At 44.6% G+C, this 20,599-nt stretch overlaps 2 protein-coding genes across 3 annotated transcripts in view; one reads left to right on the top strand and one right to left on the bottom strand.

Annotated features, from left to right (window-relative positions):
• The window catches only part of LOC134339401 (procollagen galactosyltransferase 1-like), a 58,854-nt gene that overhangs the window by 9,308 nt on the left and 28,947 nt on the right, over positions 1-20,599 (bottom strand). The window contains exons 3-8 of the mRNA XM_063035864.1: positions 15,562-15,679; positions 13,363-13,497; positions 12,319-12,523; positions 7,622-7,741; positions 3,577-3,653; positions 3,052-3,158 (exon numbers count right to left, since the gene is read on the bottom strand). Of these exons, the coding sequence (XP_062891934.1) occupies positions 3,052-3,158; positions 3,577-3,653; positions 7,622-7,741; positions 12,319-12,523; positions 13,363-13,497; positions 15,562-15,679 (762 nt within the window). The remainder of the gene's footprint in view (positions 1-3,051; positions 3,159-3,576; positions 3,654-7,621; positions 7,742-12,318; positions 12,524-13,362; positions 13,498-15,561; positions 15,680-20,599) is intronic.
• Positions 1-20,599, top strand: part of nxnl1 (nucleoredoxin like 1) — a 106,680-nt gene that overhangs the window by 64,687 nt on the left and 21,394 nt on the right. The window contains exon 3 of one of the 2 annotated variants that reach the window (XR_010016393.1): positions 9,859-9,940. The exons of the other annotated variant lie outside the window; for it this stretch is intronic. The gene's annotated coding sequence lies outside the window, so the exon portion shown is untranslated. Of the gene's footprint in view, positions 1-9,858; positions 9,941-20,599 lie in introns of those variants that run through there. 2 annotated transcript variants of the gene reach the window in all.

Here is a 20,599-nt window from a genome sequence, read left to right as displayed (position 1 = left end):
TACATCGCTTATTTCAATTGCTCTCAAGAGACAAATGAAATAAGTAGTAATAATTTTTAATTATTTTGAATGAAAATGATTATATTTAGTTCTCAGTGTTTTTTTAAGTGTATTCTATTCATGAATCTTGCGTTGAGAATTTACAGTAAGCTGGCGGTGTACTCTGATGCAGCAGCATCTACTGGGTCAACCAAAGGTATTCTTGGTTTTTTTTAAAGACATATTTTTATGATCGCAAGATGCTGCTGGACATTGTTAATATGGAATGCTGCAAGCCCAATTCAGTCTTTGACTGAAGGACGGCGAGGGAGCTGCGTGGCCTTGGTCATACTGAGGACTAGTCCTAAAGCCACGGTGTCGCCTGCTTGCAGCTGCTCAGGAGAGAGGCATCAGAGGTTGGTGCACTCCACCAGCGTGCAGGAGGCAGTGTGGCACAGCATACATGCTGGAATTGGTGCTGCCCTCTAGTGTTTACTCAGCAGAAGACAAGCTGTACTGTGTTCAACTGCAAACTGCTGCAACATTCATGGATGCAGGGACTTAGACTATATTTTGTTCTGTGTGACTATATTTTACTTCTGCCTTATATGTTCTGTGTGTGCCTTGTGATGTATATTAGTTGGCACAGTGCTTTATACCATGGCCCCAGAGTAACGCCATTTCATTTGGCTGTATTCATGTATGGTTGGATGACAATTAAAATTGAATTTGAACTTGAGAACATACCTTTGCCGGTCTTATCAAAGCCTTAAGTCAGGTCACCCCTCCTTCACATGGTTCCATTCTTATTCATCCACTGTCACCAGAGAATTATTCTCAATAGGTCCAGCTCCAATTCCTACTCCATTCCCTCGTGTTCCCAAAGGACCAATGCTCAGCTCTTCCCCATTTTGTGATCAAATGTTACACCTCAGAAACATCACCGCAAGTCAGATGTGAAAGGCAAACTGCTGGAGGAACTCAGCAGATCAGGTATCTTCCACAGAGAGATATGAACAATTGAAGTTCAGGTCCTGATGAAGGGGTCTGAACTGAAACACAGACTGTCCCATTTCCTTCTAAAGATGCTGCCTGACCCGCAGAGTTTATCCAGCAGGTTGTTTCTTGCACCACCCTGAGTCAGGGTGCCAGCTCCCACACAAAGAGTGCAATCAGCTACACTAGCTCTAAAAGTTACACTGCAAAACTAACATCCACTGGAGGGGGAGCAGAAACCTAGTCCGACTAAACAGTGTGTAAACCAAAGCTGTTACTTCCAGGTCCCTACCATCAATTCCATTCACCCGTCACTAACTTAATCCTTATGGGACAGCTGCTTGAAACTCAACCAGATTGTTTGTTTTCAACCTTCGCGCCACATTTGACTCCAAGGTTATGTCTTGACATACATCCAAGTCAATGCTGAGACGACCTATTTCAGTCTAACATTGCCCAACCCTGGCTCCACTGCTACTTCAGCTCTTCACTTGCTGAAATCTTCAAACAATCTTTTTTTCCCCAATGCACACTGGTCCAGCCTTCTTTGCTCAACTATCAAGTGACCAGTGTCATCCGAAACTACTGTCTGTAATTAACTTTGTCCTCCAACGCTCCTATTGTTTTGAAACAGGCTCCTGGTTAAGCATTACTGCCTCTGTTTCAAATTCTCCTCCTTGATTTCAAATAACTCCACTGTCTTTGTAGAGGGTCCACAGAAAGTTCACGAGAATGATCCCAGGAATGAAAGGGTTTAGTTTGATGGCTCTGGTCCTACAGCAGTTGGAATTTAGAAGAATAGGGGTGGGATCTCATTTAAAACTATCAAATATTGAAAAGGCTAGATAGGGTGGATGTGGAGATGTTTCCTTTAGTGGGTGAGTCTAAGATCAGAAGGCACCACTTCAGAATAGACGGATGTCCGTTTAGAACAGAGATGAGGAGGAGTTTCTTTAAGCAGAGAGTGGTGAATCTGTGGAATTCATTACCAGAGAAGATTGTGAAGGCCAATTCATTAGGTATTTTTAAAGCAGAGGTTGCTTGGTTCTTGATTAGTCGGGGCATCAAAGGATACAGGCAGAAGGCAGGAGAACAGGGTTGAAAGGGATAATAAATCAGCTATGATGGAATGGCATAACAGACTCAATGGGCCGAATGGCCAACTACTGCTCCTACGTCTTATGCAACACACACAAAATGTTGGAGGAACTCAGCAGGCCAAGTAGCATCTATGGAGAACAGTAAATAGTCAATGGTTCAAGCCGAGACCCATCTTCAGGACTTATGGTCTCGCTCTCTCCAGATCACAGTCCTGAAACTCCAGGTTACTGTAGTGTCTTTCTTGAACTGTGGTTGTTGCACTTCAGCTGCCAAGCGCTTAATTCTGAAATCTTCTTCCTCTTTTTATTTTTTCCCTTCTCTCGTGTTTCATTAACAGACTTCTCAAACTTAACGCTTTCACCCCATTACTGTCACGTGGGTGCCACGGTAGCAAGGTAGTTAGCACAACACTACTACAGCTCAGGGTATCAGTGTTCAGAGTTCAATCCCGCCATCCTCCATAAGGAGTCGCTGTACGTCCTTTCTATGGAATGTGTTGGTTTTCTCTGGGAGCTCCAGTTTCCTTCCACAGTCCAAAGATGCACTGGGTAGGTTAACTGGTCATTGTAAATTGTCCTGTGATTAGGTCAGGGTTAAATCAGGAGTTTTGAGGGTTGCTGGGCGGCATGGCTCAAAGGGCCAGAAGGGTCTAGTCCATGCTGTATCTCTTAAATAAATGAATATTACATGTACTTCCACAGAGGTGGTGATGGTTTGTTAATTACCTTTGATGGAAATGGCTTGGAACGTTTCACTGATTTAAAGATGACTCATAAGTGCATTTCAAGCAAACTATCTTGGTAAACTTTACACACAGATCTACACTCTGGTATAACTCTTTACTTTTTTTCTGTATTTCCTGTATCTCTATATACTTTTCATAGAAACGCTCACCATGTTGCATTCAACATAAAACTCGTGAAGAACTCTCTACACAAGGTAAATTTTCCCAGTGATTTTGTATAAAATTGCTACCTTCCATCAACTGCGTCAAAGATTTCACAGGCGATCTCCTGCTCGTACAGGGAACGAAGCATTCGCATTCTCCGTTTTGGGCGTCGCTTCAAGTTAATCAGAAAAACCTAGGAGTTGGAAGGCAAGACTAATTTTCAAAGTGCATGGTCAAAGAGTTCTTAAAAGAGAGGGTGTTGCTTCAAAGAGGGCAGTGTGCATAGATCACACTAATCATATGGGAGACTATTAATTAACTTAGTTGCCACTGATCTAGAAAGGGAAGGTTTTCCAATCATGCTGTCCTGAAAGTCTCTGCCAGATAAAGGCTACAAAGGAAATATGATCAGTATTTTGGACACACATTTCCATTCCTTCATCAACACTGATGGAAGTCCTAAAAATTTTCTGCGTAACAGGGAAATGGGGGCGGGGAGAGCATTCACCAAACAGTTAGTTGTTGTTTAAGGGTCATCAGCACTTTATCAGGAACACTGATCGTGCCACCTTTATCCACATCTCTAGGGTAAGTTAAAACAAAAATCTTACCTCATCAAAGCCCATCTTATCTGGGTATTTTGGAGGCGCAGGCAGAAATTTAGAAGGCTCCATGGGAGGGTGATTCACTGAAAAAAAAGAGAGCATTATACCATGAATTGCTGACCCTGGAGGTGATCAGAACACGGAGCGCCGACCCTGGAGGTGATCAGAACACGGAGCTTCGACCCTGGAGGTCAGCAGAACAAGGAGCGCTGACCCTGGAGGTCAGCAGAACAAGGAGCGCTGACCCTGGAGGTCAGCAGAACACGGAGCGCCTACCCTGGAGGTGATCAGAACATGGAGCGCCAACCCTGGAGGTCAGCAGAACATGGAGCGCCGACCCTGGAGGTCAGCAGAACAAGGAGCGTCGACCCTGGAAGTCAGCAGAACACGGAGCGCCGACCCTGGAGGTGATCAGAACACGGAGCGCCGACCCTGGAGGTGATGAGAACACAGAGCGCCGACCCTGGAGGTGATCAGAACACGGAGCGCCGACCCTGGAGGTGATCAGAACACGGAACGCTGACCCTGAAGGTCAGCAGAACACGGAGCGCCGACCCTGGAGGTGATCAGAACACGGAGCGCCGACCCTGGAGGTGATCAGAACACGGAGCGCCGATCCTGGAGGTGATCAGGACACGGAGCGCCGACCCTGGAGGTCAGCAGGACACGGAACGCTGACCCTGGAGGTGATGAGAACACGGAGCGCCGACCCTGGAGGTGATCAGAACATGGAGCGCCGACCCTGGAGGTGATGAGAACACGGAGCACCGACCCTGGAGGTGATCAGAACACGGAGCGCCGACCCTGGAGGTCAGCAGAACACGGAGCGCCGACCCTGGAGGTGATCAGAACACGGAGCGCCGACCCTGGAGGTGATCAGAACACGGAGCGCCGACCCTGGAGGTCAGCGGAACACGGAGCACCGACCCTGGAGGTCAGCGGAACACGGAGCACCGACCCTGGAGGTGATGAGAACACAGAACGCCGACCCTGGAGGTCAGCAGAACACGGAGCGCCGACCCTGGAGGTGATGAGAACACGGAGCGCCGACCCTGGAGGTGATGAGAACACAGAGCGCCGACCCTGGAGGTGATCAGAACATGGAGCGCCGACCCTGGAGGTCAGCAGAACACGAGTGCCGACCCTGGAGGTCAGCAGAACACGGAGCGCCGACCCTGGAGTTCAGCAGAACATGAGCGCCGACCCTGGAGGTCAGCAGAACACGGAGCGCCGACCCTGGAGGTGATCAGAACACGGAGCGCCGACCCTGGAAGTCAGCAGAACATGGAGCGCTGACCCTGGAGGTGATCAGAACACGGAGTGCCAACCCTGGAGGTGATCAGAACACGGAGCGCCGACCCTGGAGGTGATCAGAACACGGAGTGCCGACCCTGGAGGTGATTAGAACACGGAGCGCCGACCCTGGAAGTCAGCAGAACACGGAGTGCCGACCCTGGAGGTGATCAGAACACGGAGCGCCAACCCTGGAGGTGATCAGAACACGGAGCGCTGACCCTGGAGGTCAGCAGAACACGAGCGCCGACCCTGGAGGTGATCAGAACACGGAGCGCCGACCCTGGAGGTCAGCAGAACACGGAGCGCCGACCCTGGAGGTGATGAGAACATGGAGCGCCGAGCCTGGAGGTCAGCAGAACACGGAGCGCCGACCCTGGAGTTCAGCAGAACACGGAGCACCAACCCTGGAGGTGATGAGAACACGGAGCGCCGACCCTGGAGGTGATCAGAACATGGAGCGCTGACCCTGGAGGTCAGCAGAACACGAGCGCCGACCCTGGAGGTCAGCAGAACATGAGCGCCGACCCTGGAGGTCAGCAGAACACGGAGCGCCGACCCTGGGGGTCAGAACATGGTTCGCTGACCCTGGAGGTGATCAGAACATGGAGTGCTGACCTCGAAAATCTCTCACATAAGATCCAAGTTCATATGTTCTGGAGTACTAAAGGATGTCAATCTCCCCATCTCCATCTACTCCTTCTAAATAACCCTCTCAAATTCAAGTATCTCTTCTAATTTATGCCAAAATTTGCTCTGCCATTGTCTCAGTCAGAGCATTTCAAATCATAATACCTCACTCCATAGAAAAGTCCCGTCTCCCTCTCCTGCTTCTTCTGCAGTTAGTTTAAATGGGCTTCCCACAATGTAAATATACAACACAGCTCACCCACCTGAATACAACCACAACACAAACACGGCCAAATGTAAAAGCCGTATGTTGGAATTGGCAGCACAACTTCCACTCAGAACTAACGTAAAAGTAGATGTTGTCACCACAGGGAACTCCAGGCTCAATAAATTGAGACTTCTGTGTATCTCTGATTTGGGAAGTGCTGGAAGGATGTATGGGAATTGAATTAAATACTGATGGTCAATTAAAAAGGACACTTGTTCTTTAAATTATCTGCACAAGTGTGATCTGGAAAGGAGATTAAATATGTGACCATCTTTGTGCAAATAAGCATTGTGAACTCGATACTCTTCGATGAGTTACTGTATGCAAGTTTTTTCAAACGTATTTATTTTATTGCGACACACTGTGGAATAAGCTCTTTAAGCCACACCTTCCAGCAATCCCCTAATCCTAGCCTAACCACAGGACAATTTTCAATGACCAATTAACTAACCAACCGATACGTCTTTGGACTGTTGGAGAAGACCCACGCGGTCATGGGGAGAACGTACAAACTCCTTACAAGCAAGACATGTTGCGTGAGATGCTAGTTACACCCCAAATTCATCCAAGAGACCAACAAACACAGTAAATCCTTCTTAATAAAGATGTTGACAGTAGACTCTTAAGTCTTTTAGTTACCCAGACCTCAGCTAGAATCTTAACATTAATAACACAGTGAATTTAACTGTGCACAACTCCTCAAAGGAAAGCTAACCTATAGTAATCACCAAACAAAACCTGTTGCTCATAAAATTCTAGTTGAATAACAGCACCATCTAAGGATGGAAATCCAAAGTTCCCTAAAATTGGAAACATAGGGTAACTGACAGGAAAATAAATAAATAAATAAACAAACAAACAAACATACACACACACACACACACACACACACACACACACACACACACACACGCATTTTCTTCAGTCTGGGGCACGATGGTGCAACTTGATAAAATACTGGTTAGGCCATATTTAGAGTAATATGTGCAGTTTTGGTTACACCACTATAGGAAGGATGTGATTGAACTGGACAGAGTGCAGAGGAGATTCACCAAGATGGTGCCTGGAATGGAGTTATAGGGAGAAAATGAATACATTAGGTCTGTATTCTCTGGAAAGCAGACATACATACCATTATGAGGCGTAGATAGGCCACAGTCCAATGTAGGTATATCAGAAATGTGAGGGCATAAGTTTAAGGTGAAAGAGTGTTGAAGGTGATCTGAAGGGTAATCTTTTTTAAACACACAGAGTAATTGTCTCAATGACTGTCACCAAAGGGAATAACTCGCTCAACTTCACTTGAAATGTTCCCACAACCAATGGATTCATTTTTAAGGAATCTTCATCTCATGTTCTCGATATTTATTGCTTATTTATTTATTATTATTGTTGTTTCTTCTTTTTGTATTAGCACAGTTTGTTGCCTTCTGCAGCACTCTGGTTGGACGCACTAGTTGGGTGGTCTTTCATTGATTGTGTTATAGTTATTATTCTATAGATTGGACAAGTGTGTTCACAAGAAAATGAATCTCAGGGTTGTATATGGTGGCATATACCGTATGTACTTTGAACTTTGAGTAATCGATATCTGAAATATGTTGCCAGTGGAGGAGGTGGAACGAGGTGAAACATTTGCATTAATGGGACATTTACAAGGACATTTAATTAGGTAAGGCATAGAAGAATATGGATCTGATGCGAGCAAGTAGGATTAGAGTAGATGGACAAAAAGGTCAATCGGCACAGATATGGTGAGCAAAAGGGTCTGTTTCTACGCTGTACGGCTTCATACCCATGCCCCAGTGACTCCCAACAGCTGAATAGTGCTACTTGGGAAAGTTAACCAGATTGACCTACCCATCACCTCCAGCTGGACATGAATAAAACTCTCCACCTCATCTTGCATGGTGCTGGTCGACTTCAGAGGTACCTGCAGGAACCCAAAGTGCTCTTTATTATTGATGTACATCTGGACTCCTGAAACAGAAGAGAAAAATTAAGTTCATCACTGCAGTTGCATTCACATTGCAAATTGCTGAATTATTACGTATGCAGGAAATGTATAGAAATACAGTATCACTGAATGGTGAAAGTGCAATCATTACATTTTTGCTCTGGTACTGAATTTTTCATGGCTTCATGAATCCAACACTTTGCAGTCAGTGAAGTAACTTTGATGTAATATAGGAAATTCAACAAGATCGCATTCCAACAGTTTAATAATGACCAAATAGTAGGGTGGTACAGCAAGCGGTAGAGAGTCTCCACAAACGGCTCCAGAGCCTAGGTTGAATCCTGACCTCCGTGCTCCCCCGTTGCTCCAGTCTTCCACAACATCACAAGAACACATGGGTTGGCTGGTTAATCAGCCACTGTAAATTGCCCCCATGTGTGGGTGAATGGCAGAATCTGATGGAATTGATGGCAAATATGGGGAGAATAAAATGGGATTAGTGCAAGAGTGGTTAATGGTCGGTGCAGACCTGTTTCCATGCTATGTAACACTATCCGTTTCCTTTAGTGACCTTGGTTAACATGTTAAATACTGACAAAGTTCAAAGTAAAATTTATTATCAGAGTGCATATAGTCATCACATACAACCCTGAGATTCTTTTTCCGAGGGCATGCTTATTCACTATGGAAAAGGATCTTGGCGATTGTAGGGATGACTTGCAGCAGAATGAAAAGCTTGAGCATGTAGATATTAAGGAAGAGGATTGCTGGAGCTTTTGGAAAGCATCAAGTTGGATAAGTCACCAGGACCAGACGGGATGTACCCCAGGCTACTGTAGGAAGCGAGGGAGGAGATTGCTGAACCTCTGGCAATGATCTTTGCATCATAAATGAGGATGGGAAAGCTTCCGGAGGATTGGAGGGTTGAGGATGTTGTTCCCTTATTCAAGAAAGGGAGTAGTGATAGCCCAGAAGATTATAGACCAGTAAGTCTTAGCTCAGTGATGGTAAGTTGATGGAGAAGATTCTGAGAGGTAGGAACATTTGGAGAGGCATAATATAATTAGGAATAGTCAGCATGGCTTTGTCAAAGGCAGGTTGTGCCTTACAAGCTTGATTGAATTTTTTTGAGGATGTGACTAAACACATTGATGAAGGTAGAGCTGTGGATGTAGTGTACTGTATATGGATTTCAGCAAGGCATTTGATAAGGTACCCCATGCACAGTTTATTGAGAAAGTAAGGAGGCATGAGATCCAAGGGGACATTGCTTTGTGGATCCAGAACTGGCTTGCCCACAGAAGGCAAAGAGTGGTTGTAATCGGGTCATACTCTGCATGGAGGTCGGTGACCACTGGTGTGCCTTAGGGATTTGATCTGGGACCCCCCACTCTTCGTGATTTTTATAAATGAACTGGATGAGGAAGTGGAGGGATGGATTAGTAAATTTGCTGATGACACAAAGGTTGGGGGTGTTGTGGATCGTGTGGAGGGCTGTCAGGGGTTACAGCCGGACATTGATAGGATGCAAAATTGGGCTGAGAAGTGGCAGATGGAGTTCAACCTAGATAAGTGTGAGTTAATTCATTTTGGTAGGTCAAATGTGATGGCAGAATATAGCATTAATGGTAAGACTCTCGGCAGTGTGGAGGATCAGAGGGATCTTGGGGTCCGAGTCCATAGGACACTCAAAGCTGCTACGCAGGTTGACTCTGTAGTTAAGAAGGCATGCAGTGCATTGGGCTTCATAAACCGCGGGATTGAGTTTAAGAGCCAAGAGGTAATGTTGTAGCTATATAGGACACCACTTGGAGTACTATGCTCAATTCTGGTCACCTCACTACAGGAAGGACATGGAAACCATAAAAAGTTGCAGAGGAAATTTACAAGGATGTTGCCTGGATTGGGGAGCATGCCTTATGAGAATAGGTTGAGCGAACTTGGCCTTTTCTCCTTGGAGTGATGGAGGATGAGAGGTGACCTGATAGAAGTGTACAAAATAATGAGAGGCATTGATCGCGTGGATAGTCGGAGGCTTTTTCCCAGGGCTGAAATGGCTAGAACAAGAGGGCATAGTTTTAAGTTGCATGGACATAGGTACAGAGATGTCAGGAATAAGTTGTTGTTTTTTTTAATGCAGAGAGTGGTGAGTGCGTGGAATGGGCTGCTGGTGACAGCGGAGGCAGAAACGATAGGGTCTTTTAAGAGACTCCTGGACAGGTACATGGAGCTTAGCAAAATAGAGGGCTATGGATAAGCCTAGGTCGATCTAAGGTAAGTACATGTTTGGCACAGCTTTGTGGGCCAAAGGGCCTGTATCGTGCTGTAGATTTTCTATGTTTCTATGTTTAGCAAATCTATAGAACAGTAACTGTAAACTGGATCAGAAGACAACAAACTGGGCAAATGCAGATATAAATAAGTAGCAATAAATAACAAGCATGAAATAACAAAATAAAAAATTTGTTGAAGTGAGACAATTACAAACAAAAGAAAGTCTGCAGATGCTGGAAATGCGAGCAACACACACAAAATGCTGGAGGAACTCAGCAGACCAGGCAGCATCAATGGAAAAGAGTACAGTCGATGTTTTGGGCCAAAACCCTTTGGCAGATCTCAACTCAGGCGGTTGAGCCAGTCACCAAACCAAGGGCAACACAGAGATCCTCAAGGATAATTCTAGTGAAGAAAAACTCTCTAGAATCTGCTTTAAAAACAACTGCACCCTAATCACCGCGGGAGCTCTACGAAGGACAGAAGCAGTGGTGAAAGAAGAGATTAAATTTAGAGACATACAAGAGACAAGGACTCAATTTATCTTCGTATTAATGAAAATCAGTAGCAGATCAGAAGGCACAATGATTCAGAGTCAAAAGTGCAAGCTCAACACAAAGCAGTGAGAAAGAAATTCAACTGATAATATCACTGCCTCAAGGGGTACATAGTGGGATAAAAGTGTCTGAGAGATCTGGTTAATGATTTAGTAACTTGGCTTATTATTGTCACCTGTACCAAGGCACAGTGAAAATTTGTTTTGCTTGCCACCCAGACAGATCATTTCATCACATCAGTGCATTAAGAAAGTACAAGGGAAAAGCAGTAACAGAATGCAGTATAGAGTCTTCCAGTTACAGAGAAAGTGCAGGTAGACAAGAAGGTGCAAGGGCTATAACGAGGTATATCGTGAGATCAGGAAGCCATCTTATTGTACATGGGGACTGTTTAATAACCTCATAAAAGCAGGATGGATACTGACCTTGAGCCTAGCAGTACATGCTTTCAGGCTCTAGTATCTTCTGTCTGATGGGTGTTGTTGGGAGGAGGAAGAGTGACGAGGACATATGGGATGGGTGGGGTCTTTGATTCTTTTTATTTTATTTACTTTTTAATGTATTGCATATGCACCTTATTATGTTTTAATTTATTTGTAGTGTGTTATGTGTGTGAGTTACATGTATCAGTGTTGTGCACCTTGGTCTAGAGCTGGGGTTCCCAACCTGGGGTCCACAGATCCCTTGCTTAATGGTATTGGGCTATGACATAATAAAAGTTAGGAAAGTTGTCTCATTTGGCGGTACACATGTGTAATAAATTAACTTAAACATTGAGTGGCCCTCAGAGAGCCAGGTAACGTGTGCGCGTGTGGGAGAGGCCGACACAGTCGCTTGACATCAGATCCATTAACATCAACAATCATTTATACAGGATCATTAAAATAACAAAACAGACTGAGGGGTTGCCCTGCTTCACAGGAAAGTTATCAAACAAGGAGGAAGGATGGCAGCCACACAAAGAGGTACCTGAGGCGATAACCAAGAGCTTTGACAAATAAGTAGGATCTGATGAATTTTCTTAAAGGAAGGGGGGAGGTGGTCAAGGGAAGACCATAGAAGAAATGTGAGGGTATGCAAAGACATACACATATAAAGTAGAAGCAGGAGTAGGCCACTCGGCCCCTCAGGCTTGAGACACAAGAGATTCTGCTGTTGCTAGAAATCTGGAGCAACACACACAAAATGCTGGAGAAACACAGCAGGTCAGGCAGCAGCCATGGAGGAAAATAAACAGTCAACATTTCAGACAACACCTTTCATCAGGGCTGGAAAGGAAGAGGGCAATAACCTGAATGAAAGTGTGGGGAAAGAGGAGGAGCACAAACTGGCAGGTGATAGATGAGTTCGGGGAGAGGGAAGAAGCTAGGTAGGTAAGTGGGGTAGGGGTTTTTAAAGGAACAGTATGAGAAGCTGGGTAAATATGTGGACGAGGCAAAGGGTTGAAGATGAAGGAATCTAATGAGTCCACCATCTATTCCTATCAGATCCCTTCTTCTTCAGACCTGTGCCTTCACTTTTGTGGGGAAAATAACTGGATAATAGCAACAGGAACATTGACATACAGCGAATGAGACGTGTTGAAGTACAGGAAAAATTTACTTCACATAAGGATGATCTGCCTGAGACCTTCAATGTGAATGGATGACTTGCTCAATGTGGATATTGGTCAGATAAGAGAGACACATCCATTTCACAGCTTCTAAATTAGATCTCAAAGTTTAATTGGGCTTAAGTGTGGTGACAGCATGTTAAACTGTGTAGCTTACCCGCTTGCTTGCATGAATATGCAAAGACTATGATGTCATCAAAAGACCAGGTGTAGGATGGATGTGGGGGGTAAAACGCCAGTTTCTTGGAGGCTTCTTTGCGAAGATCAATCAGCATTGTGGAGTGTACCATAACCACCGGAAAACAGCCCAGTCTGTCCCGTTTCCGTATCGGAGGGTAGGCTGGAGTCCGCTTATAATAACCCTGTAGAGCAAAGAACATTGAAGTAAAACCTGGGAGTGGGGGTGTCATGGGGGTGGGGGGAGGGGGAGAGCGCACCATATTCTGCCAGTCAAAAGTCGCTTTGTCCTTCGTTATTTTAGAAACTACATCTGCTTTTCCCATTGGTTAGCCATCTGGGGTCCAGTTTCAGACATCCCAGGTATAAAATAGCACGTGGCAGAGGTTTGCTCTTTCGTCCTTTGTTTAAGGCAAGCAATGCACATACCCACTGGGAAGGTATGCTCCGTGCACGCTTTTAACTAAACATATTTGTTGGAAGTAAGTCTGTTGAATATTTAGTTTTGTAGTTTCTGTAACTTGGGGAACCTGAATGTTTGGTCAAATTCTTACTGTTTATAAGTAAATGGTTAATATATTTATTCACAGTCAGTGTTTTCGGTCTCACTTGCCAGACCTGCAAACCTGATTCAACATTACAGAGGATGACAGTAAAATGGGATAGATTGGAAGGCACTTCAAAGACCAGGATAAAGAAAACGATCTTCTGTCCAAAGTGAGCCTAAAATAGATCGGCATATATGGACATAAATCCAGGCGGGACGGAGTGGGAAGGGTGATTTAGTGGGTTTTGGATTATAAAAAGCGTACTAAGAGTGGAAATGTGAAGGCTGAGAGACAAGACGAACAATGAATTTGGAGAAGGGAAATCACTGAGGAAGGGAAAGGGGTTCAAATGAGGCTTCAGAAAATAAAACTAAAGCTGCAAGGTATCAACTAGTTTCAGACTGAACAATCTCAGTAGTCCACAAATTAAAAGACAAAACAAAAGTGGCTTCTTTAAAACACCATCCTGTCCATACCTCGGAGGTCATTCCACACCAGAAATTGGAATAGGCAGAGCGTGAGTCCAACATCGGTGCAACAACTGTCTTATTCTCAGCAATGAGTAGAGTTAGGGTGTTTGGATTGGTTAAGAAGTTATCTGCATCTATAAACTTAAAAGAAACAAGAGTATCATTGATGGCAATTGCAGGTAACTAGCTATTGATTGCATTGTACTTGAGTGCAGAGGAATCAGGACATCTGTAAACTGGCAGGAGCTGGACCACTGCTTCCTTACAGAGCAGCCAGGTGGAGATATGGCCTTTTACAAAAGGGGAAACTACACCAGTTGTATAAAAGTCACAATGATGCCCCTTGGTTGAATCCATCGGTTCTGTGCTCCTCACCCAACCAATATCTCTCAGTTGTTAGTTTGACCACTTAGCATTAAAATGGACTTTTTTAAAAATTCCAATTCTTTCTTGGAAAAATAGTATAATTTAGTAATTTATGTTTTTTCTTGTCAATCCTGCCAATCTGCTGCTGCAAGCAAGTTTTTCCATTGCACTGATGGTTACATGCACTGTGCATAAACTTTACTTTAACTTTGACCAATTTCCATCCTACCAAGCCTCCCAGGATTCAATGCTTTCTGTGTGGTGAGAAATCCAGATCTTCACAAACTGTTGTGTGGAAATGTGCTTCTTGCTCACATGTCAACAATTCAGTTTTAATCCTCCTGTTATAAGACTATCCATCCCACCAGAGGAAATTGATGTTGCTTACTTTTTTCAATTCTCACAGTAATATCGGTTGGTGAGCCGCATCATTTCCAGATCTCCTTTTCCCTCAACTAAGCTCTCAGAATTTCAGGAGAATCCTTGTTTGTGCACAAGCCACTGAGGCAGTTTGAAAGCAATTTCCAAACACAAGTGTTATCTAACCAGCTGCAGGATACACCTCCTCCAGACAGAGCCTACATTCCAGTACTGTAATGTACTGTTCCATTCTCCTGATCCATGTCAACTGGTTAGGAACCACCACTGCTTGGGTCATCAAGTTTTTTAAATGCCCCTCACCCCAACAGATACTGACCACCTAAAGGTGCCATAACACCTCGATCAATAACTCAATCTACTACTCTATTTCCTATGGTGTGACAGGAACTTACCTGGTCTTCCCATTATGGTGAGAAACAGCACACTGTTGGCAAGGTTTGGGATCTTTTTCATTTACTGTGGCCTTATTTTAATGTAGGACTGCAAATGACAAACCTACAATCAAAGTTCCACATTTATTCAAGAGGCAAAGGGATGGAGCTATAATACCAGGTACAGGTGTCTCTCCCCCCCCCCCGCCCCCCCAATTACATCAGGGTTCCATGGTTCCATTTTTGTGAACAGTTTTTAACCGGGACAGTCCATAAGTCAGAAATACAGCCGTGAATCGTGTTCCTTCACTACAGAAGATGCCTGGAGCTTTGCACTTGCTGGAAAACCTATCCTGACAGTTTCCCAAATGCTTATTCATATGTAAGGGCTGTGGACAAGTTGGGTGTCTGTAAACTGGAGGGGACCTGTTTGTTTAGTGGAAACATGATGGCCGAGCCCACAATTCTCAATGCTCTGCTCTCTCCAAATGATGGATTTCTGTGTCTGTTTTATACAGTGACGTAGCACTTTCTCCCAACACTTAGACTTCATCATTCAAATGCAGTTACCATTGTTATCTGAAAAAGAGCAGGTAACTTTTATACAAAATATTCTCCTAATCGGCAATGTGATAAGTAACTGACAATCTGTTTTAGGGAGACTAGTTGAGCAAATGAACAGGGTACCATGGTGAACTCGCTTCTCTTCTTTGAAGCATGTTGTGGAATTAGTTATATTTGGTTCAGAGGGCAGGCAATAATTTTATTTTAAATCTCATCTGAGTTATGACACTAAAAACAATCCAACACTATTAGACCATCAGCTAACATTCTGCACTCTGCAGTCAATTCAAACCCACAATTTTCTAATTCAGAAACCAGAGTGATGCTTACAGTGTGTCTGGTTGATGACCAGAACAAATCCTACAAGCTCATACGAATGACAGATTAACACTTAACCAATGTCTGATTAATTACCCAGGAAAACAGCAGCACCAATTAAAACTAAATCTACTGTCTTAATGACAAACACAGGTGTCAGGGACTCCCTCCTATTCTATCTCCATTCAAACCTTACTGGCCTTACCAAAATATAATCAGCCCACCGGTCTCTGGCTGCCTTTAGTGCTGCTTGTCGTAGCTTCATAACGTGTTCATATCGAGAGTCCGGCCAATGCTTTGGCCCGATTTCATCGGGGTAAGATCTGGAAGCCAATATTGCAAAGAATACACAGGACTTTAGGAGCCAGCATAACACAGGTATTTCACCAGAGTGAACAAAATGGCCACTGCTCATTGATCCATTTCCATTCATACCTTCTCCAGTTGATCAGTTTGAAGGGTAACCCTACACCAATTTTACAGAGTACACAATGGTTTCCAAAGTCTATGCTGACTGGCACACCACTGGTATTTTAGTATTAGCTATTACTGACATTATTCTTGTTGGAATTAATTGCCCATATTCAATGGCCCACGTGAATCTGATAGATGTTGGTTAGGCTACAGCTGGAATATTGTGTACAATTCCAGTTGTCACTCTACAGGAAGGACATGGCTGAAGAGGATGCAGAGGAAATTCACCAGCTTGGGACGGAATGCTACAATTATAAGAGAGTAGATAGGTTGAGTTTCACTTCCTTTGAATAGAGGGGAATGAGGGGAGGACTCGGTAGGGGTGTACAACTATGAGAGGTACAGATAGAGCGAACAGTGAGAAACATATCACTGTTGTAGAGGTACATACAACATAAAAAAGAAGAGGTCCTGAAAACAGACTACAGGGATTTAGGCAGGAAGTTGAGAAGCAGGACCGCAAAGGTAGTAATCTCGGGATTACTGCCTGTACCATGTGACAGTGAGTATAGGAATAGAATGAGGTGGAGGATAAATGCGCAGCTGAGGGATTGGAGCAGGGAGCAGGAATTCAGATTTCTGGATCATTGGGACCTCTTTTGGAGCAGGTGTGACCTGTACAAAAAGGACGGGTTGCACTTGAATCCCAGGGGGATCAATATCCTGGCGGGGAGGTTTGCTAAGGCTACTGGGGAGAGTTTAAACTAGAATTGTTGGGGGGTGGGAACCAAACTGAAGAGACTGGGGAAGAGGTGGTTGGCTCACAAATAGAGAAAGCTTGGAGACAGTGTGTGAGGGAGGACAGGCAGGTGATAGAGAAGGGATGTGCCCAGACCGATGGTTTGAGCTAGACAATAGGTGCAGGAGTAGGCCATTCGACCCTTTGAGCCAGCACCACCATTCACTGTGATCATGGCTGATCATCCACAATCAGTACCCTGTTCCTGCCTTCTCCCCATATCCCTTGACTCCACTATCTTTAAGAGCTCTATCTAACTCTTTCTTGAAAGAATGCAGAGAATTGGCCTCCACTGCCTTCTTAAGCAGAGCATTCCACAGATCCACAACCCTCTGTGTGAAAAAGATTTTCCTGCATAGGAGTTCTGCATAGGTACGTTCCAATAAGACAGGGAAGTTATGGTAGGATACAGGAACCATGGTGTACAAAGGCTGCAGTAAATCTAGTCAAGAAGAAAAGAAAGGCTTACAAAAGGTTCAGAGAGCTAGGTAATGTTAGAGAACTAGAAGATTATGAGGCTAACAGGAAGGCGCTTAAGAAGGAAACTAGGAGAGCCAGAAGGGGTCATGAAAAGGCCTTGGCAGGCAGGATTGAGGAAAACCCCAAGGCATTCTACAAGTATGTGAAGAGCAAGAGGATAAGACATGAAGGAATAGGACCTATCAAGTGTGACAGTGGGAAAGTGTGTATGGAACCGGAAGAAACAGCAGAGGTACTTAATAAATACTTTACTTCAGTATTCACTATGGAAAAGGATCTTGGTGATTGTAGTGATGACTTGCAGCGGACTGAAAAGCTTGAGCATGTAAATATTAAGAAAGAGAATGTGCTGGAGCTTTTGGAAAGCATCAAGTTGGATAAGTTGCCGGGATCGAATGAGATGTACCCCAGGCTACTGCGGGAGGTGAGGGAGGAGATTGCTGAGCCTTTGGCAATGATCTTTGCATCATCACTGGGGACGGGAGAGGTTCTGGAGGATTAGAGGGTTGCGAATATTGTTCCATTATCCAAGAAAGGGAGTAGAGATAGCCCAGGGAATTATAGACCAGTGAGTCTTACTTCAGTGGTTGGTAAGTTGATGGAGAAGATCCTGAGGGGCAGGATTTATGAACATTTGGAGAAGTATAATATGATTAGGAAGAGTCAGCATGGCTTTGTCAAGGACAGGTCGTGCCTTACAAGCCTGATTGAATTTTTTGAGGATGTGACTAAACACATTGATGAAGGTAGAACAGTAGATGTAGTGTATATGGATTTCAGCAAGGCATTTGATAAGGTACCCCATGCAAGGCTTATTGAGAAAGTAAGGAGGCGTGGGATCCAAGGGGACATTGCTTTGTGGATCCAGAACTGGCTTGCCTACAGAAGGCAAAGAGTGGTTGTAGACAGGTCATATTCTGCATGGAGGTCGGTGACCAGTGGTGTGCCTCAGGGATCTGTTCTGTGACGTTACTCTTCGTGATTTTTATAAATGACCTGGATGAGGAAGTGGAGGGATGGGTTAGTAAGTTTGCTGATGACACAAAGGTTGGGGGTGTTGTGGATAGTGTGGAGGGCTGTCAGAGGTTACAGCGGGACATTGTTAGGATGCAAAACTGGGCTGAGAAGTGGCAGATGGAGTTCAACCCAGATAAGGTGTGAAGTAGTTCATTTTGGTACGTCAAATATGATGGAAGAATATATTATTAATGCTAAGACTCTTGGCAGTATGGAGGATCAGAGGGATCTTGGGGTCCGAGTCCATAGGACGCTCAAAGCAGCTGCCCAAGTTGACTCTGTGGATAAGAAGACTTACAGTATATTGGCCTTCATCAATCATGGAATTGAATTTAGGGGTCGAGAGGCAACCTTGCAGCTATATAGGACCCTGGTCAGACACCACTTGGGGAGTACTGTGCTCAGTTCTGGTCGCCTCACTACAGGAAAGATGTGGAAACCATAGAAAGGGTGCAGAGGAGATTTACAAGATGTTGCCTGGATTGGGGAGCATGCCTTATGAAAACAGGTTGAGTGAACTGGGCCTTTTCTCCTTGGAGCGACGGAGGATGAGAGGTGACCCTGACAGAGGTGTATAAAATGATGAGAGCCATTGATCATGTGGATAGTCAGAGGCTTTTTCCCAGGGCTGAAATGGCTAGCACGAGAGGGCACAGGTTTAAGGTGCTTTGAAGTAGGTACAGAGGAGATGTCAGGGGTAAGTTTTTTTACGCAGAGAGTGGTGAGTGCGTGGAATAGGCTGCTGGCAACGGTGGTGGAGGCGGATACAATAGGGTCTTTTAAGAGACTTTTGGATAGGTACATGGAGCTTAGAAAAATAGAGGGCTATGGGTAACCCTAGTAATTTCTAAGGTAGGGATATGTTCGGCACAACTTTGTGGGCCGAAGGGCCTGTATTGTGCTGTAGGTTTTCTATGTTTCTATAAAACAGTACAGCACACAAACAGGCCCTTAAGCCCACAATGTTATGCCAAAACAGCTAAAAAGTACATTAAAAAACCCCCAAAACTAACCCCTCCGACCTACACAATGTTCATACCTCCAACTTCCTCGCATCCATGTGTCTATCTAAATGTCTCTGAACTGCTTCTAATGTATTTGCCTGTACCAACATACCAGGCAGTGCATTCCAGGCATCCACCATTCCCTGAGTAAAAAAAAACCCTCACATCCCCCCTGAACCTATATCCTCTCACCTTCAATGCATGCCCTCTGGTATTAAACTTCTCTATTCTGTCTAAGATCAAAAGATGTAGATTTAGGAGGGCCTCAAGGGGATTAGAAGAAGATTTTTTTCTCTATCCGGAGATTGGTTGCAATCTAGGATACACTGCCTGAGAAGGTGGTAAAGGCAGAGGCTCTTGCACCTCAAGAGCATCTGAATGATTGCTTGAACAGCCAGGGCACGGTAGGCTATGGATCCAATTCTAGTACATTGGATTAGTACAGATAGATACCCAATGGCTTGCAATAAGGTTGGCCAAAGGGTCTGTGTGTCTGTGCAGCAAAATTCTAACAACTCTGCGAACTTCGGGATTTCCTCAGGCTGCGTTGATTTTGATACATTAAGAATGAGAGAACAATTTTGATTGAGGTTAGAGCCAGAAATAGACGCACATCAGCTCGGACAGGGTTTGCAGGCTTTTGCGTCCTACAAAGTGAAACCTAACACCCTGAATGGCAGTGATCCTTCACCTGTGATTGTTGAAGCTCTTGACCCTTCCATGACAACGTGACGTGAGGAATTCCAAAACAATAAAGCAGAGCTGATTCACTGCCAAAGCAATATGGTCAGTGCTTTGATAGGAACAGTCTTCTCAGAGGGAAGCTTGGGGCACAGTATGGTGAGACATAAAAATGGTGAACATGTGTGACAATAATTCAAACTGTGGCAAGGGAAGGTTTACTAACCTTCAACTGAGAAAAGGTCCTGGGGAGGTTGACTACTAGATGTCAGTGGGAAGACTGTTTGTTCAAGGTAGGGAACAATCAATTGGAAATCTACGAGTGGCTATGTTACAAGAGGGACTGAAGACAAGATTGGCAGTGTCAGGAGTGGGACTATGGAGATAGGGACCAATGTGCAAACAGGCAATAAGCACACATCAATGACAAGTATTCACGATTGCTGGATAAACTAATGAAAAAAAGTGATAATCTTACTCTTAACTCTGCTGTTGAGGAATAAAAATAAAAAGAGTGACACAATCGTGCAGCCATAAGATCACTACTAAAGATTCAGGTTCAATCTTGACTTTGTGTTCTATCTGTGGCCATGTGGGGTTCCCTCTGGTGCCCTCCAACATCCCAAAAACACTTATTTATTGAGATTCAGCGCAGAATAGGTCCTTTCAGCTGTTCAAGCCACGCCACCCAGCAATCTCCCGATTTAATCTGACCCTAATCACAGGGCTGTTTACAATAACCAGATAACCTACCAACCGGTACGTTTTAGGACTGTGGGAGGAAACCAGAGCACCTGGAAGAAACCCACGCGGTCACTGGAAGAACATACAAACTCCTTACAGGCAGC

The sequence above is a fragment of the Mobula hypostoma genome, chromosome 29, assembly GCF_963921235.1.
Source record: "Mobula hypostoma chromosome 29, sMobHyp1.1, whole genome shotgun sequence".
NCBI classification, from domain to species: Eukaryota; Metazoa; Chordata; class Chondrichthyes; order Myliobatiformes; family Myliobatidae; genus Mobula; species Mobula hypostoma.
This window is presented reverse-complemented; position numbering and strand designations above follow the sequence as displayed.